General features: G+C 48.0%; 1 protein-coding gene across 6 annotated transcripts in view; it reads left to right on the forward strand.

The window, feature by feature from the left end:
* The window catches only part of EDA (ectodysplasin A), a 60,063-nt gene that overhangs the window by 30,744 nt on the left and 4,771 nt on the right, over window positions 1-24,548 (forward strand). For all 6 annotated transcript variants that reach the window (XM_074551355.1, XM_074551354.1, XM_074551352.1 and 3 more), the window contains exons 2-6: window positions 4,764-4,869; window positions 20,235-20,264; window positions 23,219-23,398; window positions 24,181-24,215; window positions 24,318-24,369. In XM_074551355.1, coding sequence (XP_074407456.1) covers window positions 4,764-4,869; window positions 20,235-20,264; window positions 23,219-23,398; window positions 24,181-24,215; window positions 24,318-24,369 — 403 coding nt within the window. The remainder of the gene's footprint in view (window positions 1-4,763; window positions 4,870-20,234; window positions 20,265-23,218; window positions 23,399-24,180; window positions 24,216-24,317; window positions 24,370-24,548) is intronic.

Genomic DNA, 24,548 nt, shown 5'->3' on the forward strand with positions numbered 1-24,548 from the left:
GTATCTGAAAACCAGTGAGGATCCTTAAGTGCAGATTGGAATAAGGGAGAGTTGGGATTTTGTGTCAGCTCCAGGGTGAAGGGTTGTGCCTTTGGGATCTTGGGCTTCAGGATGAACAGCTGGAAAGAGCAGGAATGTGGCTGGAGTTTGGAGGGAATAGATGAAGCAACAGGGACCAGAGGAGTTCTGGGCATTTTGAAGGTGAGAACCAAACTGGAGCTTCACACAGGAAAAGCTGAGGGCAGGGGTTTGTTGTGGTGTGGAAGCTGCTCCAGAGCCCTGGCAAGGGTTCCCACTGGGAGTGCCAGGTTTGGGGAGGAAGGTGAGCAGTGGAGGTTGTACCATCTCTGCTCTCTCCATCTCTGGTCCTCCCCTCATGGTATTGGTGACATTCCACGAGTTTGGCAGGCAGGGCTGTGGCTTGTCCTGCAGACAAGACGCGGTGTCAAAGTTCTGTCACGTTGAAATGGGAATTGTTCCCTCGTTTGCTCCTTGCATTTTTATGAGGAGCAAGAAACGATGACAAAAACAATTCTTGAAATATGTGGGATGGGGTTTCTTTTCAATAAAGCAAAGCTACTCCTTGAGCTTCTTTCCGAGCTGTTGGAATATAAATTATCTGCTTGATCTTTTTATTTTGTGCACCACGTGTGACCAGAGGCAAAGCTCTGGAGGACAATGGGGCTGATATTCAAGTAGCTGCTCCTATGAACCACAGGCTGAACTTGAGAGCACTAAAAAAACAACAATATTGCTTGCAGAGAATGCTGCTGCAGAGCCTGGGCTGGTTCTTATGCTCCTCACACTGCTGATCTCCCAAACTGCAAAGGAAGAGGGAATTTGACTTTAACAACCCTGTTAAACACTCGTGCAAGAGGGTCAGTTCATGCTTATTTTCTGAGGTGCTTTAAGACATTGAGCTGTGGTTTCTGGATGAGATCTTTGGCTGGACTTGCTTTGTCAGGAGGAATTGAGAGCTGTTAGAGGCAGGAAATCTTTGGGTTTTTTTCACTTTTCACCCACACGGCCTTGTACACCTGAAGGTTTGGGTGTTTTTCCCTTCTGCTGGAAGAATACACTTGTTCTTCCTACCAGCTTAGCCTAAGGAAAAGTCCATGCTTTGTGTATAATTGCATGAGGTGAGTTTATATTTTTCACTTTTCTTCCTTTGAGGCTGTTTGACCATTGGAAATACATTCCCTTAGTGTCCAGTGGCTCTTCAAGAGACTTTTGACAAGGGCCTGGAATGACAAGGCAAATATTTTATTTTATGAAAAATGATAATACCTTTCTTTGTCCTTTACTTGTATGGAGTGTGAAATGTCCATCTACAAACGAGTTTGAGAGGCCCTGTTATTTTGGCAGTTCCCACTGTGCTCCCTTGACATCCATCCTCCAGCAGCTTTTTCCAATGTTCCCAGGCAGGTTCTGCAGGGAAAACCAGCTCTGTGTGCCTTTGTTTTGCTTTATTTTGCCCAGAGAAACCGAAGCAGATCCGATTCCCTCCGGCAAGCATTGCCTGTGCTATTGTTTCCCAGGTTATTTTGAGGAATGCCTTCCCCTGGGATTTTTCCTGTGTTGGCTTTTTGACCTTTTTGCATCCTATAGTGAGTGATTCTCTTGATTAAACCCATGGTGTTTCTAAAATTAAGGGTGATTTGAGGGCTTTAGCTTGGAGGAGGAGGGAAATGGGGATTGTTTAGACTGTGCAGGGAAAAGATCTGCTCCCAAAAAAGCTGTGTGTGCTTGACTCCTGAAAAGTTCTCTGGCTCTGAAAGTGAGCTGAGAGAATCTGCTCTCCATGACTTTGAGGATGAGGAGTTTCAGTGGAATCATGGACTAAGTAAAAATTCCTTCTAGAATTCTCCAGAAGGTGGCACAGCCGGGGTGCCCCATGAGCCCAGGGTTGATGCAGAGGAAGGAAGAAACCTTAAACATCATAAAAATTAATCCCCACTGAAGGCCAAATTTAACATTTAGATTGAGAAAAGAGGATTTTAAAGCCCTGAAAAGAGAAAAAATGCACTCAGAGAGGAAGTCTTGGGTTTGTTATGGAGCAAGGAAAAATGTTTTTAAAACTTTATCATAGAATTATGAAATCCCAGGATGGTTTGGCCTGGAAGGGACCTCGAAGCTCATCTCATTCCACCCCTTTTCCATGGGCAGGGACACCTTCCACTATCCCAGGTTGTTCCAAGCCCCACCCAACCTGGCCTTGGACACTTCCAGAGTTCCAGAGGCAGCCACAGCTTTTCTGGGCAACCTGTGCCAGGGCCTGACAGGGAGGAATTTCTCCCCAGTTTATCAGTGCTGTCTGGGGGGTGGTGAATGGAAAAAGCAGCTCCCAGCTGGACACAGACGGGCCCTTCATGGCCCAGCATCCCCAGCTCGGGCAGCTGCAGCCCTGGAACAACGGGGCCCTTGAGTCCCCTGAGAGCCACTTGGCCTTTGGCAGCTTGGGTGGCTGCAAGAGCCTTGGTCACCCTTTCCCTGCCCCTGACCTTCCTGGGGATCTGAGCATTCCCTCCATCCCGGGCAGGACCCCTGAGCCCTCCGTGCCAGTCACGGGAGGGTCACTGCTGGTGTTTGCATAACTCACAGCTCTGTGGAAGGTCCACCCTGGGGATAGCCCCTCTCCCTGCTCACAGTTGTGGCCATTCCCAGGTGGGCTGTGTCACTGCTCCTGGAAAACACGGTTTTGTGGGTTTGTTTTTTAAGTAAAAGGTGTGATTTAGTCAATCACCCTCACTGTCATTTCTCTTCCTGACTAGAAATACAGAGTTTAATGGACAGATTACTTTTATCCAAAATTTAGTGTTTTTCTGAGTGGTCAGTGACATGTGACATCAGGTTAAAACCTGGAGCAGAGCAGTGGAGCTGGGGTGGTTCAGCCTGGAGGAACAGCCTCTATTTCTATTAGAGCCTCTATTACCTTGTTCTGTAAATCCAGTAATGATCCAGGCAACAACAGCATTCCAAAGCCACTCTGAGGATTTCATTGACATTTTAACCCAAATTATAATGCCATTTGTTCCTTCAATTAGTTCTGCAGTGTCTCAACATGAGTTAAATGAGGGGTTTAAAGAGAAATTCACTTTTTCTCATCCCTGGCTGTGCTGTGGTGTGTCAGGAAAGGTGCTGGTGGTGCCTGCAGGAGCATCCTGCTCCGGTGTCCCGCACCTGGGGCAGTGCAGTGGGATGTGGGAGCTTTGGGAACATGGTGGTGCTTTGGGAATTGTTCTCATCCTTTATTCCTTGTTGTAAATGACAGCCTTCAGTTGTCCATGCAACCCTGTAAGCCTTCCTCAGGCAGGTAAGCTTTACTCATCATTGCCTTTTAGGGATGTTTAAAAGCCCAGTAGTGGGACTTTGGGAAGCTGATCCCAGATCATCCCACAGCGTTTCTGGGTCCTTTCAGCCACGACATCATTGCAGTGACAAACACCGAGGAATTTTGCAAACCTGCCTGCCCAGGGACAGAAGGAAATAGCAACGGTTTGGGAATTTGAGAAACGCTTTGGGGGTTGTCCTTTGGAAACGAAAATGTTTCCAAACATTTCAATTTGTGAGACTGCAGCCGAGCTCGTTGGAGTAAAGCAAAATGCAAGATGTAAAATCCGAGTGAAGGACTGGGATGCTGAGGCTGGGAGGGGAGCTGTGCTTGGGAAATACCTCGGGAATGGGAGGGAGAGGGGAGGTGAGAGCCCTGGCGCTTGTGAAAAGCCAAGGGCCTTTTGCGATTATTGCTCTCGATAGGGACTTTTATGGGCTGGAGCTTAACGAGCCCGGCAATTCAGTGGAGGTGTTTGTTCTTCTCTGCTCCTTCAAAGATGCTTTTGATGCCCCAGGTTTTGTTCTCAGAACAATGATGGGTTCGATAACCTCTGGGGCTGCTTTTTGAAGCCTCTTGTCTTGGGCTGTGTTGTTGTTTTGCTGTGTATTTACAGCTGAAATAAGCAGATCGAGTTTCTTGAGCAAGAAAACCCCATCCTGGTCGGAGCAGCCCTGGCTGTTGGATGCAGTCACACACAGAAGGTGTTTGGTCCCTAATTGATCTTTGACTTCCCTTTTTTATGAAGTGAAAATAACAGGAAAATGCTGCTGGGGATGTGCTGCCACACCCGGGGGTAGCTGGGATTCTGATTTCTAACCCCAAATTCTAATTTCTGGGTCGAGATGTTCATCTTTTAAAGACTTTTAAGGCAGCAGTAATTTTTTTCTGAGTAAGAGGTCGCTACATAAAATTTTTGCCTCCTGGCAAATCTCGTGTTACAAATGTTGCTGCAGGTTTAAAGTGTTAATTTATGTGGTATATTGGGTTGGATTTAAAGGTCCCTGAAGACCTTTGAATCTCAGTAGCTAATGAGACTTGCAGAGAAGAGGTTGAGAGAGGCAAAACTTACTGGCAGTGAGTAATGCTGCAGAAGGAGATCCAGGATTGAGCAAGTTTTGCTGAGAAAAATTAGGAATTATCGCATCGGCCTTTGAGTTGTTTGATTATTTCCAGCCATAGGTCTCCTTGTAGCCTGCTGTCTCTCGTCTCTGGGGGAAGGATTCTCCATGCTGAAATCCTTCAGGTGGAGTTTTCCCAAGTCCTAGACTGCTTCCAAGGACACTTGGATGAGCTGAGATCTGTGAGCAGCCGTGTCGCGTCCTCCTTGTCTCTCTTGCTCGTCCCTGCTGGAAAGGATTTGGCATTTAGGCTCCAATCTTTCAGCTTGGCTGAGATGCAGAGATGCTTAAACTTGTCCCTCTCCTTACAGCTGGCCTTGCTGAACTTCTTCCACCCCGAGGAGAAGCTGCACGTTGGAGAAGAAGGGAGGCGCGTCCGTCGGAACAAAAGGAGTAAAGGCAGCGAAGGGCCCGACGGTGAGTCCTGCTCAGTTTCCCACTGATTTTGGTCTCTTCCCAGATGAGGAATTCCAGGAGTTCTGATTTCTGCAGTTGTAGGTCATGTGTGAATTAATGCTGCATAGGTATTCCATCCTTGGCTCCTAGAACGGTGCTTGTTTAAAGTTTAATTTGTAATTTTTTGTCCTTATTTGTTGTCCTGCACACCTGGCTTTGCTTAAAATCATCAAGGAGCTTTTCACAATCCAGCAAACAGCTGGGAACATCTGCATCCCAAACTGGTGACTGCTTTAAGGGGGTTTTGAGTTGCTGTCGAGTCTCAGGTAGGGCCAAAGCCCGTGTGAAGGGAAGGCAAAGCTGTACAAAGCTTGGATTAGAAGAGCAGAAAGGTTCCTGATTTCTTTGTGTGGAATTTGATTTCCAGTCCTGCTTTTCCATGATTGTCATGACACAAAGACAGGAGCATGAGCTCCTGGAAGAGCTCTCGTGCTTCCCTATGGCAGGAAAAAACAGATCCCCTTTGTAGGAGCAGAGAAAGGACTGGATTCTGGAAAGGTTCTGTGCCCAAGTCCTTACTCCGTTATCACCATCAGTTTTCCAGTTCAGCTCCCATCTCCTCTGAAATCTTTGCAGTTTCACAGTGGAGAAGCATTTTTCTGTGGCTCTGCTCCAAGAAGGAGCTTGGTGAAACTTCCTGGATTCCTCTTGCCCAGAATGCTGACAAGTCTGATGCATTGGGTGCAGACTCTCTGAGTGATTCCAGCCCAGTGTGGGCTCTCAGTTTTGGAGCTGGTGTCGCTCTGGTGCTCAGATGGCTCAGGCAGCATCCCAGTCCTTTTCCCAGTCTCCTTGAAATCTATCCCGGTGTCTTCACCAGTTGCTTGTGTAGTAGCAAGTTCCCACTGGAGGCGAGCGGAGTTGATGGAGCGCTGCTGGCAGATGTTGGGAGGGATTAACTTCATCCCTCAGGCTGCCTCTGCCTTGCCAGATGTGCAGAGAGCTGCTGAGGAGAGATAGGGTTGGTTTCTGAGGAAGGTTTTACCCATCACCCTTGTGCCCAGTGTTGTCCTTTCATGACTGGCATTCCTTTCCCTGATTTCCCTGATGTTCCCTGGATGCTCTGAGTTGAGTCACTCCAGAAATGCAGAGCACTTCCACCCTTATCCACCTTATCCTGGGAGGGGAGTGGGGCTGGGAAAGGGTCTAGAACACCTGGGGGTGGCTCAGCCTGGCTCAGGGGGACCTTCTGGCTCTGCAGAGCTCCCTGACAGGAGGGAGCAGCTGGGGCATGTCAGGCTCCTGCCAGGGACAGGACAAGAGGGAATGGCTCCAAGCTGTGGCAGGGGAGGGTCAGGTTGGACATCAGGAGGAATTTATTCCTGGAAAGAGTGGTCAGGCATTGGAAGGGGCTGCCCAGGGAGGTGCTGGAGTGCCCGTCCCTGGAGGTGTCCAAAAACCACCCAGACATGGCACTCTGGGCTGGGGTCAGTCACAGGTTGGACTCAGTGGTCTCAGAGACCTTTCCCAGCCCCACTGATCCTGTGATTCTTACCTGTATTTTGGAAAATTAGGGATTTTGACCCTACAGGTGATGGAGATGAGAAAACTGCCAGAGTGACAGGTTGTGTCCCTCTGGCTTTGGCAAGTGGTTGCCCCATGTTTGGCTGTGGTGGTTTTAGAGCTGCACTTAACAAGTGGGAGCTGTCAGGGCAGGGCTTGACCTTGTAACAGCCATAAAATCGAGAAACAAACAGAGCCACGGCCTTGGGGAGCTCAGGCTGTTTGTTTTAGACCTTTGTGAAGGAAGCTTGCTGTCAGAGCAGGGCAATGAATCATTAAACTAATAAATAAAATCATGTCATGGTCCTGATAACACCGTTTTCTTCTTGAGTTTTGCAAAAGGAAAGTTGATCAAATCTTTGATCTCCAAAGAGCCTCCCAAAGATAAAAGTGGCTGAACTATAAATTCCCAGAAGCAAGGAGATGTGCTTTCCACTTGATGCCTTGCTAATATTTGTCTGGAATTAATTTTATGAACTTTCAAGTGCTTTTACACATGCAGGGAAAGACCAAAGTGATCTGAGCATGGAGGCTGGGGCTGGAGGGAGGCTGCTCCGACCTTTCCCAGCTCTTCCAGTCCTGCTCATCCTGGTACCAGCAACAGGCTGGCTTTGATGATTTCTAAACATCAGGGAGAACGTGGTTCCTTTCCCAAAAGCTTTTTCTTTTTGGAGGATTTGCTTTCAAGCCTTTTGCTGTGAAAGAGGTGATTTTGGGACAGGGCAGAGCTGGTTCTGTGCAGCCAGGGGAGGGTGATGGTCCTGGCTGTGCCCAGGGCATGGAGCCACAGGGATGGGACCTGGGAGCAGCAAAGCTGCTTTGGTGCCTCTTTGTTCAAAAATCCAAGGAAAATTGTGTGCAGAGCCATCAGTGGGATCCTGTCACTCTCCAACAGGACTCTGGAATTTCAGGGGCTCCTCCTTGAAAGACTCTGGTTTCAGCCTTCTGACCTCTGACATGTTTTATGGTTGGGTTTGCCTAATTTTGGGTTGTGGCCCTGCACCCACAGTACCCTGGGGCCACTTAAAGCAGCTGAGGCTGTGTCCTGGCCAAGGTCCCTCTCCTTGTCCCTGAATCCCTTCAGCCCTGGGGCATCCCATGGGAACACTGGGGGCTGCTGCCTGAACCAGTCCTGGCATCATCATCCTGCAGCCAGTTTCCAGTCCATGCCACCAGAACCAACTTTGGCACAGCTTTAAAAACTGCCACCAATTTTCCCAGCTTCTCAAGGCCCAGGATTATCCCTTTGCACTCTGTTTTTTCTCCTCACTGTTCCCATCTCCACCTGTTACTTCTTTTCCTTTAATTCTCCAAAACCTGCCCCTCTCCAATGCCTCTTCCCTGTTTTCTCCTTTCCCCCCTCCTTCCCTTTTGCCCTGGTGTATTTATGCTGCTGTGGAACTGCTGCTGCTCCCAGATGAACAAATCATTCTGAAGCTGCTAATTAGCAACAGTTGTGCTAAAAGGAACCATCAAGGATGTTAAATTAGTCCACTTTTAAATAAACTGGGTATGAAATGTTAGATCTCTATTCCCAGAGTGCCAGTAAAAATGCTGCTGGCTCTTTGCTAACAAAGCCAAAATCTGGGAGTAGCATGGTTGTAACTCCAGAGACAATTCCGTGCTCTGGAGGTTATAAATAATGACAGAGCATTTACAAAGCAGATGTCAATAGGACTCTTTAAAAAACATTGTTTTAAACAAATAAAATAGTTTCTTTTTCTCCTACTTTCATCTCTGTTCCCAGTTAGATCCCTGCCGGGCTGCTTTCCTGGTTTCTGGGGTTTTTTGCATTTTGGGTTTAGGGTTGTTGGTTTGTTGTTTTTGGTTTTTTTTTTCCTTCCTAGATTTTTTTCATATTGAGCTTGGTGAGAAACATCAGGGATTGTTCTCCAGGCTTTGATTGGGAGCATGGCAGCTGGGAAGAGGCTGAGCAGATGGCTGGCCTTAAGCTGACAACAATTTGGTTTCTACTACTTTGGCAGTTCTTCCTGCCGAGGAAAGTCCTGGAGGAGAATTCCAGCACAGCAAATGGCTTTGGGTTGAAAGGAAAATTAAATTCTGGGGGATTTAAAGCTCTTCCCCATCCCTCCTCCTACCTGGAGCTTTGGAAGTGATGCTCCAGCTACCTGGGTCCAGTTTCACCCTCTTTGGATTTGCTTGATGGTTTTAGGGTGATTTCACTGTGGTTTTAAGATGGTTTTAGAGTTGGTTTTGAATAGGTTTGGAATTGTCTTACAGTGGTTTTAGGGTGGGTTTTGGATGGTTTAGCAGGTAGCTGTTGCCAGAGCCTGGCTTTTAGAGTGATTTTAGGTGGGTTTAGGGTAGAATTTGGATGCTTTCTGGATGGTTTACCAAGTAGCTGATGCCAGCCTGGCTTTTAGGATGGATTTAGGATGGTTTCTGGGTGGTTTAGTAGGTAGCTGATGCCAGCCTGGCTTTTAGGGGGGCTTTAGGATGGATTCTGGATGTTTTTGGGATGGTTTAGCAGGAGCTGATGCCAGCCTGGCTTTTAGGGTGCGTTTAGGATGGATTCCAGATGTTTTTGGGATGGTTTAGCAGGTAGCTGATGCCAGTCTGTGTGGGGGTGCCTGGCTCCCCCTGGGCAGCCCCCAATCCCACAGGTGCCCTGTCCCAGCCATGGCCCTTTCCCGACCCAGCAGCACTGACAATGCAATCGGACTTTTTTTCCACGTTTTTTTTAATATCCAGCTCACAATAGCAACTTTTCCTGCTGGCTTCCTCTCCTGTGGAAAGGGCAGGTTCGTCCCTCTGCCTCCAGAACAATGGGTGCCTTTGTGTTAGCCCTGTGCAATTCCCAAAGCCCCGGCATTCCCAGAAACACAGATGGATGCAGGGCGATAGAGCCTTATTGTGCTCCGAAACCATGGTGATGAGCACGCAGTAAATACTGGACATTTCCTGGATCCTGGAGCACAGGAGACTGTCCCAGAAGGAAAGGCTCACCACAAAGTGTTTGTTCTTACTGATTTCCCTCAGAATTTCTCTGTGATTTCTCCCTAAATGGGAGAAATTGGGAATAATGTGGTGTTTTAATATTTGGGGATAAACTCATCCCTTTCCTGGGATGTTACTGTCACTGTTTGTTATTACTGTGATAAAATTAAGGCTGCAGCTTATTTACATATCCTTATCTCTGTGTTATTCCCAGGCTTGTGATAACAGCAATCTGTTTTGGTCTTGTCCCTAAAAACCCAGAGTGGTGTCTAGGTGCTGGTTCCAGCTCTGTTCCAGCCCTGGCACAGGTTGTGCAGAGAAGCTGTGGATGCTCCTGGAAGTGTCCAGGGCCAGGATGGACAGAGCTTGGTACAACCTGAGATAGTGGAAGTTGGCCCTGCCCATGGCAGGGGGTAGAATGGGAAGACCTTTAAGATCTCTTCCAACCAAAACCAGTTTATGATTCTGTGATTGTGCTGAAGCCCAGAATTCCTCCCTGAGCTCTGCTATGTTGCTGTCTCTGTTGGTTGTTAAATAGGAAAGGCTGGGAGAGGCCCAAGCCCAGTTGTGTGGTGTCCAGGGTGAGGAATTAACCTGGCTCACAGGAATCACAGTGGAATAATGGTTGGTGTGTCCTGACCCATCCACAACCTCCCTTTGCCCCCTGGCTTCTTCAGCAGCCCTTCCAGTTGGGATCTGGATTGTTCCAGCAGGAACTCTGCTTCATTATTTACAAATTTACAAAGCTGTGATGAGGTGCTGCTGATCTGGTCCATCCCTGGAGCTGCTCTGTGGGTGTTTTTCCTTCCCTGGTTGGGATGAGGCTGTGGGGTGGCCTCTGGGAGATCTGGAGCTGCTGAGGATGAGAAGGAATTCTCTGGTCATTGTCACCTCGGTGGCACTTTCAGACACTTGCCCTGACTCCACTGGTGGGTGGGTTCTGAGTTCCCAGGGGCTGTGCTTAAACTTGACCAGAGCCTCAGCTCCTTTTCCAGCTGCACTTTGAGCAGCCAGGGCCATTATTGGAAGTGGCTGGTGATTCCATCTGAATTCCACTCCTGAGAGCCGGGGCTTTTCGGAACGCCTCGGGTCACACACTGAGCTTCAGGAATCTCACAGAGTTCCTTGTGTTACAAAACAGGGCCAGCACTAATGAGAGGAGAGCAGATGTTCCAGAGGGGCAGGAATGTGGCTGCAGCTGAGCCGTGAGTGCAGCTGAGCTGCACCGAGCGCTGGAAAGGCCGGGCTCCTCTGGAAGCTGCTGCTCCCTCCTCGCAGCATGAGAGGCTCCATTGTCTCCCTGCTGGCGGATTTGCAGCTCAGCTTTGATTTCAGTGGGTAAACCCTCAGCCAGGGAGGTTCTGCAGGCTCAGCACGTGCCCCAAGCCCATCTGGTCGCTCCAAGTGGAGGAATTGTTGTGGAACTGAATCAGATCCACCTGAGCCCCCCATCATGTCCTGCCCTTGCCACCACAAGGATCCTCCTCCTGCAGATTTTCGATGAATAAGCTTGTTTTTCTGTCAGGGGATCTCATAATCCATACAAATATCTCCAGAGGGTGTCAGAGGGTAGTGCCAGGCTCCAGGACAAGGAGCAATGCCCATAAACTACAACACAAGGAGTCCCACCTCAACACGAGGAAGAACTTCTTTCCAAGGAGGGGGCACAGCCCTGGAACAGCTTCCCAGGGAGGGTGTGGAGTCTCCATCTCTGGAGACATCCCAAACCCACATGGACATGTTCCTGTGTCACCTGCTCCAAAGCGTGACCCTGCCTAGGACTGGGTGATCTCCAGAGGTTCCTTCCAACTGTTCTGGGATTCTGTGAGCAGCCAAACCTGGAGCTGCTGCTCTGGTGGTGGCAGTTGTGATTGTCCTCCCTGTGCCCTCTCTGGGCACTCACTGGAACCCTCTTGGCTGTCACAGAGCAGCTGCACCAGCCCAGAGCTGCAGAGCTCTCCAGTGAGGAATTCCCTGGGGAAAAAGCTGTGAATGAGGCTGGGGTTGAATGTTTTCATGAGGGCTTTGTTGGCCATGATGTATGGAGACATTGTGGGAGTCATATCTGATCCCACTAATTCCAGCAGGATTTGGGGAAGTGCCTTAATTGCTTTCAATGAATAAATGCAAGGGTTGGCTGAGCCAGGCAGCATTCCCTGTGTCCCAGCTGCTGCAGGGACTTCACTTGAGCTTCCCAAGAGTGGCAGAGTCTCTCCTGGGATTTCTTTCCTCCCATTTTTTTCCCTTATTTTTCCCTCTTTTCAAATTAATCCAATCCTCACAAGAGTGATGGGGTCTCTCTTGGCTTTCCTTCTTTTTCCCCCTTCTTCCCCCTTTTTTTTCCCTCCTTTTTCCCTGTTTTTAGGTTCATCCAGCTGTAAGTACATGTGGATGCATACGGGCAGGTCCTTGGATATAGATCCTGCATTTTTCCATGTAATTAATCCATCAGTTCTCAGGCAGCTGCTCAATGCCATGGAGGTTTTCCATCCAATTAGGCAGGATTATGGATGGGAGGAGGAAAAACACATCACGTTCTGCAGGGGTGAGGCTGCCAGAGAGGTTTCCTCCAACCTGCCCTCGGTTCCTTCTGGATAACCACGGGAAAAGCTCATTTCAAACATCCAGCAAACAATTTGGGAGAGCCTCTCATACTCCCACTTCAAACCTTGCTGCTGCCCCACTTGGGAATCATTTCTGCTGGAATTCATGACATATGTTCGTTGTTTATCTTAGTGGGATGTGACTGAAAATGTCAGAGTGTTTTGTGTTAGGCAACAACCGAATAAAACAAACAAAATAAAAACACAGCTGTAACGCTACGCTTCAAATTGTTGGATTTAAATATGTGGGATTGATAAAGGCAGCAAGAGGGTGCAGTGGTGGATAGAAAATCAGCCTGGTGACTCCAGCCAGCAGCCAAAAAAAGCCTTGGGATCCTCGAATTAGAACTGGGAATGTTCTTTGTCAGCTCTGCGCTTGGAATCCAACCGAAATGCCTGAAGGGAAACAAAAGGCACATCACATCCTCCTTCCAGAGCCAGCCAGAGGGTGGAAAATGAAATATGATGGCCACAGGTTCTGGTGTGAACCCCAGGAACTTGGCTGGGACTGGTGATGTGGGAGCAGAGCTGAGGAGGGCGGAGATCTCTGTTTGATTGGCTTTTTGTGTTTCTGAGGAGGCAGTGCAGGAGGATTTTGCCAGCAACAGTGGCTCTGGAGTTAATTGGGAGCAGGATTTTGTCTTTGCTCGTGACCACATTTGTGCTGTGGTGTTCTTGCACCTACTCAGAGGCTGGAGCTGTTTTTTTAGAGCCTTCTGGCACCAGCAGCCTGTCCTGGTGCCTTGCCATTGATCCTACAGTGGGTCTGGAGGGGATGGAGGGGGTAAATCACCTTGGTTGTTCCTTGTGTCCTGTAAAGCCTCGGAAATTCCCGTTTCAGTGAGCAGGGACACATCTGCCTTGCTCAAGAAAGTGAGGAGGGATTTTCAGCAGAGCTCTGGCTCTTGGAGAGCAGAGCTGAGGTTGTAGGGTGGAGAGAGCCCTAGGAGGTGATGGATCCAGCCTCTCTTAGATGGGACCAGCACTGTGACAGAAGTGACAGCAGAGGTGACAGACCTCTAAAGGATAGGAGCTGTTCCATCCTGGTTTTCCTACACTCCTGCACCTGTATTTTTCTCATGCCAAAAAGCCCTTAGGAAGGAGATACACAGGGCTGGTGGGGCTCTACCTGCTCCAGCACCTCCCTTCAAACAGCACCTGGTGCCCTTTGAGTCCCATCATCCTCCTGGAGGTGGAAAAACCTGTGAAATGCATGAGCACAACTAGTTCATCCTGCTTTTTGTCCTTTCCTTTTGACCTTTACCTGGAGCAAAAATCAGGTTGATGAGTGGTTGTCCCTTAGGTCTGTCTCCTATTCACCCTTTGATTCTGATCATCTGCAGTAATCAGATTTTTTTCCCTTGAATATGATTAAAGACCAGGGTAAACTACATCACAGCCTGCTGCCACTATTGGCATTATCTGTAAATTTGAGCTTAGGAGCTTCACCAAATGATTCCCCAAGGAGTCCTGGGTTTTGTCAAGCCAAGCAAAAATCTCTGAGTACTGGCAGGAGAAAAAAAAAAACTTTCTCAACAGCAAAAAACCCCCTGTTCCTGATGAGATCTTACGTGGTCTGAAGCTGTTTGAGAAGAGAGATTGTGGCTCTCTGGCATCTCGTGTCTCTCCAGGGATTCCAGGGATGAGCTGTGACTTCCCTGCGTTTGTTTTCAGCCCGATGAGCTTGAGCTGGGGGCTGGTGTTTGGGATCAGAGGAATGGGGAGGGAGCAGGCTACTGATCCATGGAGCTCCTGGAGCAGCATCTGCTCATCTGGATGACACATGCAGGGAGGTTTGTCCTTTGGTGGAATGTGAGGAGAGGAGCAGGGAGGCAGCAAAGGCCACTCTCATCCCTAAGCCACCACATGAGAGTTGATTCCCAGCCCTTGGTGCTGGGGCAGGAGCTCCTCTCACACCCTGTGGCCGAGCAGCCCCAGGAGTGACCTCAGTGCAGGACACTTCCCCTGGAGGCACATGGAAAGTCCATCAAAGAGATGAAGAATTGCCTCAAAAATTGCATGGAGCCAAGGGAGTGCCTCAGAAGAGCCCAAAATGAGCTGCAAACTGTCCTTGATCTCCCAGGCTGGTGGAGACTGGCTTTGGGCTGGGGCAGTCCGGCACAGGGCTGGGGGGTCATGAGTGTCACTGTCCCCAAGCCATTTCTGGGGACTCAGCAGCTCTCACTGCACAGTGGGACAGGGCAACACAAAGCGAAGACTCCTGGAATTCAGTGTTGTGCAGGTGGAGCAGGCTGGGATGGCCCTCTGGTGCCTCTGGGAATGGCATGGGACCGAGATCCCACTGGATGAAGGACAGGAAGGGAGCTCTGGCTTGTGGGGCTGTTGAGGAGCATCTCAATTTAAGGTGTAACCAGGCAAAGGCCGTTAAGGGTGGCTGTATTCACACGTGAATTTTCAGGAGTTTTAAAACAAGGTTGAAACAAAAGCAGGCAGAGAAGGAAAAGTGGTGGCCGAGGAAAGCTGGAATGCCCTGGGCTCTGTGCTATGGACTCACAAATCCCACAGCGCTGTTTCATCCTTCCCCTACTTTGTGTCTGGATTCCTTCCCCATTCCCTTACCAAACATATTCTCTGTATTCAGATTTGTTGAAGTTAGTTCTAGTTCACACCCTGGCTTGGGTTCCTGTAAGTGTGGGCAGCACTTTTCCTCCACTCTCAGCCGAGGATCTCCCTTCCTTCTCAAAAAGCCACCCTGAGAAGATGTGCCAGAATTCATAGCACAGGATGTGATTTACTTCTGGGATGTTTTCCTAGATTTATCATTTATCATATTCTCTAAATATTCTGCAACAACAGTCCCAAAGCTGCTTTTCAGCAGACCCATTGCTTTCTCTCGAGTTGGTAACGAAGCACTTTCTTTTTCAGGGAAAAGGGAAAATATTCCTCTTGTTTCAGTGTTTGTATCACTGACTGATAGTTCAGTAGGGTCCAAGAAGCTTTCATCTGGATAGACCAAATTTCCTGAAAATGTTGAAAACATATTGGTTCCAAACCTCCCCCGAAACCACATGTTCTAGATTAGGCATGTGTTGGGAGCTTTCCCCAATCCACTGGAATCTGGCATTAATAACCCCACACTTAAAAATATTTGAAAAGCTTTACATTTCTTCTGCCCATGAGAATGAAATGAATGTCGCTGCACCAGCACTGGAAAGGCAAGTGCTGAGTTCTGGAGGTTTCTTGTTCATTGGGAAAGCTGACATCCCGGATGGCAGGAGGTTCATCATCACCTGGAATCTCAAGGAACACCCAAGCTGCTCTTCCCACCTTTGGTATTGGTAAAATAGGGATAGAGGGGTTGGTTGATGGGTAGGACTTCACCCAGAGTCCTTGAGGTTGGAACCCTTCAGGATCATCCAGTCCAAGCCGTGACTTGGATGATCCCCATGTTGTCACCAGCCCAGGGCACTGAGTGCCACATCCAGGCCTCCTTGGACACCTCCAGGGATGGACACTCCACCACTTCCAGTGTTTGAAAGGATGTATAAGGAGGCCAGAGAGGGACTCGTCATCAGGAATGGCCGTGAGAGGACAGTGAGAAAGGGGTGCAAACTGAAAGAGGGTTAGTTTTTGGACATGTGGAAGGATTTCTTCCCTGTGTTGTTGGTGAGGGGCTGGAATTGATTTCAGTGAAGCTGTGGCTGCCCCATCGTGGGAAGTGTCCAAGGCCAGTTGGGACAGGGCTTGGAGCAACCTGGGCTAGTGGAAGGTGTCCCTGCCCATGGCAGGGGTAGGACTGGATGAGCATTAAGGTCCTTCCAACCCAGACTATCCCATGAATCTGTGACTTAATGATTTAATGTTTATTTTCCAAAAGAGTGAGAAGTGATGTGGTGTTTCTGGATTGCGCCAACATCTCATTAATCACCACGATTTTGTCTCTAATCTGGAACCTGGGATGAGGATAATTCCTCAGTACCTCCATTCTCTCCTCTCCAAGGGTGGAGAGGAGATGGAAACCCAGAGGTGCCTCAGTTGAATTACCTGGTCTTACATGTCCCCAGACCAGTGTCACACTTAGGGAAGAAGGTTAAGGATGTTCCATAGTAACTCAGTGCTGGGAAATAGGAGAAGGATCAATAATTCCAAATGAATGCTGAAAACGGGTTGGCACAGTCTCGGATGGATGGATGGATGGATGGATGGATGGATGGATGGATGGATGGATGGATGGATGGATGGATACCCAAAACTGGTGGCTGCTGCCATGTACCTTTCCCAAACTGGATGAACTTAAAGACATCACTTGGTGCTGTGTTCTGAATGAAGTGATGCTGCTAAAACATGGTTGTGGCATTCCATGGCTTTTTTCTGCTCTTGGCAACTGGGAATTCCAGCATGTTCAGCACCTCTTTAGGTGTATCCTTTGTTTGGCTGATTCCTGTAATGGTCAGCCTTTTATAGGTTTGATATAAAATCAGCATAATTACAAAGATCTGTTCCCATCCATAAAACCAGTTGGAACTGTTTGGCAGGAATTTAAACTATTTCTTGTTAATCCACACACACAGCTAATAAGGGAATGCAGGGGTTTTTTAATATCCTATTTATATCAGCAGATGTCCTAAAGAAGTTTGGGATATTTCTGTATTTAGAGTAAATCATAGCAGCGTGTAGCGTGCAGAAAGAGAGATTGAAGGGGGGGCAAAGTCAACTCTATTAATCTTGCTGAGAGCAAACATGTCACATGTAATATCCTTGAGTTGCATCACCATCTGGGATTTTTCTGAAGGCCTTGGAATGGCTCCAGCAGATGGTATGGCTGCAGGAGCAGGGGCTGGAACCTGCTCCCTGAAGCCTGGGGAGATGTCTTCTGCTGCTGGCTGGGCCACAGCTGGGGGTTTGCACACCAAAAACTCATCTCTTGCAAGGGTTTCCCTCAGCTTCAAGTGAGGTGTTTGCATCTGAACCCACTTCTTATTCCTTCCAGGATCTTTTCTGTGGAATTCCTCTCATTTCAATTCATCTTTCTGTATCAGATCATTCAGATTGGCTTCACTGTTCCCAGGATTTCCTCAGCCTCAACCCTTCATTAAGTGGCAGCAGGATTTCCCCATGTTTTCCAGAGTTATTCCCATTTTAGGATTGTGCTTCTGCCTTGCCTGGCTGAGCAGCAGCAGCTGAGCACGTGCAGGTGTCCTCCAGCATTCACCAGAGCACTTTATTATTTCCCATATATTTATATATATATATATTTTATAGGACTGTATATTTTGTATGACTGAATCTCATTCCATGCTTATTATCCTTCAAAGCCATCCAGCCTGTCCTGCTTTCCCAGTCCATTTCTGTATTAACAGCTCTGGCCAACTTCCCTCCCCCTAAACAAGGGGGTGAACAGAGCTGACAACTCCTTCAAGGGGGGATCAGAGTTCAAACATATATTTAATTCCAGTTGAAAGATGGGAAAAACAGAAGGGGATGGACTTCCTGAGGTCTGGGCCTGGTTTGACCTCAAAGGAGAACAGGCAGCATGTGGAAAGGGAGAGGTGGGATTAGTGGGAAGAAGGACAGAAGTCAGGAAGAATAACTGTGCTTGGGTGCCTGTCACATTCACTCCTGGCAGCTGGGACCACCTGGATCTCTGGGACATTCCTGATGGATATGGAAAGGGATTCATCAGGAGCAGAAAGGTGCACTCAGAAAGGTGCACACTTAAAAAGAAGGGAAAAGAGGTGCCAGGGAACAGCTGAGAAGTTGGGTTGCTCTCAGATCCCGTTGGTACTGGAATAAATCCTCAACTGCAGCATGGCGAAGTTCTTCAGAAGTTCTTCAAGTCAATTGAGTTTCCTTCTCCATGAAGGTGGCAGGTCTGTAGGCTCTGGAGCAGCAGAAGATATCCTGTAATTTTTATACTCCTGGACAGTGAAGGATCACAGTGGATACACCTGTGATCCACATCTTGGAGTGGAAAAAACAGAGTTTTCTCTTAGGCCATCCTTGGAATCAAGGGCTGCATGAAGCCACAGTAAATAAATGATTTGCATAACTTTTAGGTATTTAACCATCAATTAAGGGGTAATCAGTGGGTCAGATATATCATGGAATCCCAGATTGGTTTGGGTGGGAAGGACCTTAACACTCACCTTATTGCCCTGCCATGGGCAGGGACACCTTCCCCTATCCCAGGTTGCTCCAAGACCCATCCAGCCTGGCCTTGGACACTTCCAGGGAATGGGGTATCCATTATATTATATTGATATTATCTGTGTGTTCAACCACTGCATTTAACTAACTTAAATATTTTGAAAAGTATTTTAAAATATTATAACAAGTGTAATATTTAAATATTGGGTTGTGGCCTCTGAAAACCCTGGCAGAAAGGATATTTTCATTACCATTTTTCTCCTCTGCACATCTAGGCAAGTTTTCAAGCCTTATGCCTCAACACCTCAGCACCTGAGAGGAATACTGATCTGAAATTTTGGTGGCCCTCAGCTTAGACCCAGTAATTTATTACCATTTTAGCCTAAATGGAGCAGTAGCTCATGAACTTCCCATTTTGAGCAGAACCAAGGGAAATTCTGCTGTATCAGAAGCTTCAGCTCTGCGCTCCAATTAAACGATCCCCCCCCTGCTCTCGGGAGGCGAACAGATGCAAACTCCAGAGAGACTCAGAAGCTCCCAAGCTTAATAATTCTGAGTTTTTTTCCCCCCTCGTGTCAGGAATACTTTTGTGTCTGTCGAAAGCTCCACTTGCAGATCCATAACATCTCTCTCTGTCGTGCCTGGAACAGATGTGTGTGTTGTAATATAGACTGCGAACATTGACATCCCATGTGGTTCTCATTCCTCCCAGTCATCTTTGAAGCTAATTGGATCCAGCCAGCCCAAATGTGTCTGGCTGGCCACAGCTATTTGTACTTTCACTCTGGTTCTGGTGCTAATGGTGGGATCTATGGAACATGAAATAAACTCTCGTGACTCCGAGGGCTGCCGAGGCACAGCCGCTCGCGTCTCGCTGGGCTGGGATGGGCTGGGATCTTTAAATGGGATTTTTTTTCCCCTCTTCTAATGTTGTTCAGTGACTGGTGGCTACAATGAGGACTGGTGGGGCTCAGAAGTGCAGAATCAGGAGCCTGGTTGTCCAGCCTAAAAGGTTTTGCAATTTGGTGTGGCTCCCTAGTGGTATACTGGAGTGGCATTGTTAGGAATCCTTGTGTTGTCCAACCTTTGAGTATTATTAAAAAATAGTATAAAAATATTATTTAAAATAGTGAATTAGCAGAAATTATCATTTAGATGGAAGGATCTTAAAGCTCATTCATCCCCATGGGCATCCACTATTCCAGGTTGCTGCAAGCCCTGTCCAGCCTGGCCTTGGACACTTCCAAGGATGGGGCAGCCACAGCTTCTCTGAGCAACCTGTGCCAGACCCTGACAGGGAGGAATTACTCCCTTAAATTATATAAATTATATAATCTCCCATTTATAGGTAAGGTCTTTAACAGATAATGCCTTTTATAGATAATACCATCATTTTCCCATGACCCAACAGCACAATGTGGGAAAATCAATATTTCTGTTGGAAAAGCATCAGTAAAGTTGATGGGTAATTTCTCTGGTTCTTTTCCTCTCTTTCCTCTACCTATCTATGGGGAAATGTCTTTTCTGTTGGGAATTTACCTTTCCCCACCCCCTCAGACTCAAAGCAACCTCATTACTTTCAATTGGTCATAATTTTATTTCAGTTAAAGGTGATTTCAGTCATTGCTGTGCTAAACCCCAGGTTTTAGTGGGATTTCCCTGATGAATAGCAAGGGAGTATTTGGGGATTTTTGAAGTTAATTCCCATACATGATGAATTCTTGGGGAAGCAGTGGAACATGTTTCACACTTCAGCCTCAGCTCACAAAGTCCTGTCATTTCTCAGATCCACTGTAAATATTTTCTCTCCATGCTTGGGAGATTTGGGTTCCCATTGTTTCAAACAGCCAGTTCAGAATAATTCTTTGCTTTTGTGGTTTTTTAGTGTTTTATTCTTATTTTTAAACAACTTGGCTCACAAGGAGTCAGCAGGGGGTTGGACCAGATGATCTTTAAAGGTCCCTTCAAACCCCAACCACTCTGTGATGCTCTGATATTTGGGTTACTGCTCTCAGCTGAGACCATTCCTGTGCTGCTGCATGGGCCACAAATACATCCATTGTCCACTTGGAAAATAAAATGGCAATGGGGATTTTCTCTGACGAAATGATCACTGAATTTCACTAATTTTCTTTCTTCTTTTCCCCTTTGTAGGTCCAAGTTCAGTGAAAAACAAGAAAAAGGGTAAGTTTGACTTTTAACTGCATTTTCCTCTCTGTGCTTTGTGAATTCTCTTCGGCCAATACAAAGGAGAAACCAATGGCAGCTTCCCTCTCGAGGAAAGGCTGGAATAACACCCACAAGCACCCCTTAAAACTTCCTTAAACACTGAAAGAATTTAATTACATTGTGCAGAAGTAATCCTGAAGATTCTCCAGTTGAAGAGTTGAGTTGAGTCAGTACCAAATACCAGGAGCTGCTGCTGTTTCCCAGCCTTGGCTTTCATCCCAGTCCTGCCAACTTGCAGCTTGGATTCTCCTTCAGACCCACCAAACTCAGCATGAACACATTTTACATTCTGCTTTTCCTTGTTTTAACCTCCAAATTATCATTTTATGAGCCCCTTCTGAGTGTTACTCAGCCCTCAAGGTTTTGTGGATTTTGTGATGTTCCTCAGGCAGTTTGCAGTGGATTGTTGGGATTTGGGTTATTCAGGCAGCCCTGTTTTGGGGGGTTCCTGATGCCATCCTTGTTTCTGTAGGACTGCTGGGAACACTTAGAATCCCACACTTAGGTCCCACACATAGGGTCCCACATTCAGTTCCAGGAGTTTGAGCAAGTCCAAGGATGGAGCAGTCGCGTTTTCAATGTCTGTACTACTGCAGTTGCACATCAAATGGCTTTAATCTTTGAATGCAAACTCCAGAGCCACAGCTGAGAGGTGGGAACAGGCCACACTTAGCAACTTTGTTTGTATTTACCCTGAGAAGCAGCATAAAATTTTATGTTGGAGAAGTTTGTCCTAACAAAGCTCAGCCCACGTTCAATCAGCCCCACAAATAACAACTGATGGCTGCAGCCTCCAGAGCAATTCCAGAGGGGCAGGGGGATCTCATGGAGCTGGATTGCATACAGCTGTATAAAGTAGCTTAATTTTATGGTATTGTCATATTTAATGCCTTTAGAGTTCCAGTTCATTGTTTGATGAGTGAGGATTATGGAGAACTCCCTGCTTCTGCCTGCTCTGAGTTTCAGAGCCCGTGGGTACAGACATGGGAGATTTGGCAGGCTGGGATTTAGGTGCTGGACCCTCCTTGGAGACCTGATAAGGGAGCTATCAGATAATAAACAGAATATTTTGTGTCTTGTGAGGTTTGTTAATGCAGAGAAGTGGTTGAAGTGCCTCGAAGGAGGGAAAGGCACAGAAATGTGTGGCTGGGATGAGCGATTGTCACTGCTCAAGCAGCAGCTCCCTGAGTAGCAGAGCAGATTTCGAAGGCAGATGAGTTAAACCAGCTGTGATGTGCATCCCTCTTGGGAAGGGAAGCCTGGAGTGACAGCAGCAGCATTCTCAACTCCCTGTCTGCAGTCCTCCCTTGGGATGGCCTGGATTGTAGAGATGTCAGTGAGAGGAGTTTGGTGTTGGGAAAATCGTTCAAGGTGATAATTTCCAAAGCAGGACATCATCCTGAAGAGAAGTACTGGATTAGAGGAGGTCTGGATTGTGGCCAGCTCAGGTAGGATGTCATGGCTGCTGATTAGGAGAGAAATACTGCTGTGGAGATTTGTTCCCTGAAGCCTTTTCCCACGTTTTGTAGGATGCCAGTGTGGCTTTACTCACTCCTGCTTGCTTTAACTTCATTTTCTGCACATTTAAATTATGCCCACAGTTGTCCCACCCTGATGTCCTTGCTCCTGGCTAGTGGCCACCTAGAGATTCCCAGTCCTGTGCTAAAACAGATGGATTTGTCCTCACACTTCTGTCCATTACGAGGATGGATATTGGTGGAGAAACAAGTACATAAATGTGCTCAGAAACTATTCCAACAACTATAATTTCATATCCCAACTGCTGCTGTCATCTAAATATGAATTTAATTCTGTCCTACTGGGGACCTTGTGGCAGCAATTGAAGAGATTTTGCTCTGTTTATGTTCCTTGGCAGAAAAGCTGTTCCAAAGTGGCATTTTAAAAACTACATCAAAAGAACATCAATTTGTCAGGAAAATCAGGAGAGTGGGGACCAGGCTTTCCCTGCAGAGTTTCTTTCATCCCACTCTGTATGTAGGAGTCATTCCTGATGTGGTTGTGTAATTTCTCTTCCTTGGGACCTGTGGGGTGTTTGAGGATCATGGTAGGGAAGAGGATTTTTACCACTAGGCTGGTAAAATACTGGGACAGATTATCCAGGGAAACTGTGGCTGCCCCTGGATCCCTGGAAGTGTCCAAGGCCAGCTTGGACAGGGCTTGGAGCAGCCTGGGCTAGTGGAAGGTGGGACAAAAAGCCCTTAAATGGGCTTTAAGGTCCTTTCCAACCCAAACCAGTCTGGGATCTGTGACTGTGACAATTCCCCCGTGTTTCCATCCCCTGGATGGGGTTAGTCCTTCCCAAGCCCAAAATATTGAATTATTTTGAGGCACAAGCAGCACAGGGGCTCCTCCAGCAGCACTGGGGAAGAGCTGGAGCTCAGCTCTGAACTGCCCTCTGGAGGAGACCAAGCCATGGGGATCATCTCCCAGTCCTAATCCTGTGCAACAGGTAGGAAAGATTATCCCTGTTTTCCATCAAAACCCAGCAAATACAGCAACTGCAGAGTGGTTTGTCTGTTTGACCAGAACAGCCCAGCCATGGCTGGGTGCATTGGGAACATCCTGACTGTGTCCAGAGATCATCCTGGGTACATAGGAATGTGACCAGCCCCAGGGCATGGGACTTGAGGAGTGACTCCAAACTGAGTGGAGTGGCCCAGAGCCTCCATCCCTTGCGAGGCCCTGAAGAGCCCTCATGCCTCGTTTCAGTGTGATTCCCACCAGGAAGGAGCCTGCAGGGTGGGGACCTGCTCCTGCCCTGCTGGCAGCGTTGTCCTCATGGCATGGAGCCGTAGGACCCCAACCCCGGCTGTGCTGAGCCAGGAGTGATCCATCCCCAGGCTCCCACTCCCTGCAGCCCCAGTGAGGCCTGTCCTTGTGTTTTCCAGGTAAAAAGGCTGGTCCTCCAGGGCCCAACGGTCCCCAAGGGCCACCGGGGCCTCCCGGGCCGCAGGGCCCCCCCGGCATTCCCGGCATCCCCGGCATTCCAGGCACCACTGTCATGGGCCCGCCCGGCCCCCCTGGCCCCCCGGGCCCTCAGGGACCCCCCGGCCTGCAGGGCCCCTCAGGTAAGGATCCATCTGTGCCCTCTGCTCCAGGCTGGGCAGTGGGAATGCTGGAAATGTCACCAGAGTGTCCCAGTGTGATGGCACCAGGGCCTGGAGCAGCAATGGGGTGTGCTGGGCCATGTCCTGGGAGCAGCCTGTGGAAGGAGTACCTGCCATGGCAGCAGGATGGGCTTTAAAGTTCCTTCCAACCCAAACCATGCTGGATTTCTGGGATTCCATGGCTCTGAACAGCCAGGAGCAGCAGGAGCCCCTCAGCTCCGTGCTGTGCTGCCACGGGCATCTCCTCCTTAATTAGGGTTTGGCTCCCAGGGAAGGGAGATGGAGTGGATGACCTGCAGAGGGAAACTTGGCATCTTCGCAGCCAAGAGGTTTTATTCCTGCTGTGGATCAGGGAATGGGTTGTGCAATTTTTCCTTCTAGTGGAAGCCCATTGAATAATAAAGAATTTTGATGGCTGGACAGAAATGCCAGGAATAAACCAGGGAAATGTAGGATGAGTCTTTTTCTTTCTTGTATGTTTTTTAATATTTTTAAATATTTAATATGTATGTTTTATATATTTTAATATTACCTGCACCCCATATCCCTCCTCCTGTTAAAACAGAGGTTTAGTGGTTATTGTAGAGTAAGAAAAGTGATTCATGCAAGGCTTCAGGGTTATTATGGGTTAAAAAAAAAGGTTATTTATGAGGGGGTTTAAGGGTTCTTTTGGGATAAAATAAGTTTTATTTATGGGATTTTTCATTCAACCCTCCTCAATGATGTGGAATTGCCTTTTTCAGGTGCCACAGACAAGGCCAGCTCCAGAGACATCCAGGTGGGTTGATCTTTCCATGGAAAAACCCAGCTTTGGGGGGCATTTTTGTGGACTGGCACGGTGCTTCCCATTAATCCTCAATCCCTGTGCTCTCCCTTGCAGCCAGCTGTGGTCCATCTCCAAGGCCAAGGCTCAGCAATCCAAGTGAAGAATGGTAAGGATCTCTTGATAATTGTGGGTACTGGGAAGAGCCCCTCCTGGATCCCAGTCCATCCCATGACACAGCTCCAAGATGATCCCTGCCCATCCCTGTTCTCCAATACCCCTGCCCAGACTGCCCCAGAAGAGTCTTGTGTGGAGTTTCCACCTCCGTTCCCCCATAGCTCCTGTTTA

This window comes from Zonotrichia albicollis, chromosome 14, assembly GCF_047830755.1.
Source record: "Zonotrichia albicollis isolate bZonAlb1 chromosome 14, bZonAlb1.hap1, whole genome shotgun sequence".
Taxonomy (NCBI): domain Eukaryota; kingdom Metazoa; phylum Chordata; class Aves; order Passeriformes; family Passerellidae; genus Zonotrichia; species Zonotrichia albicollis.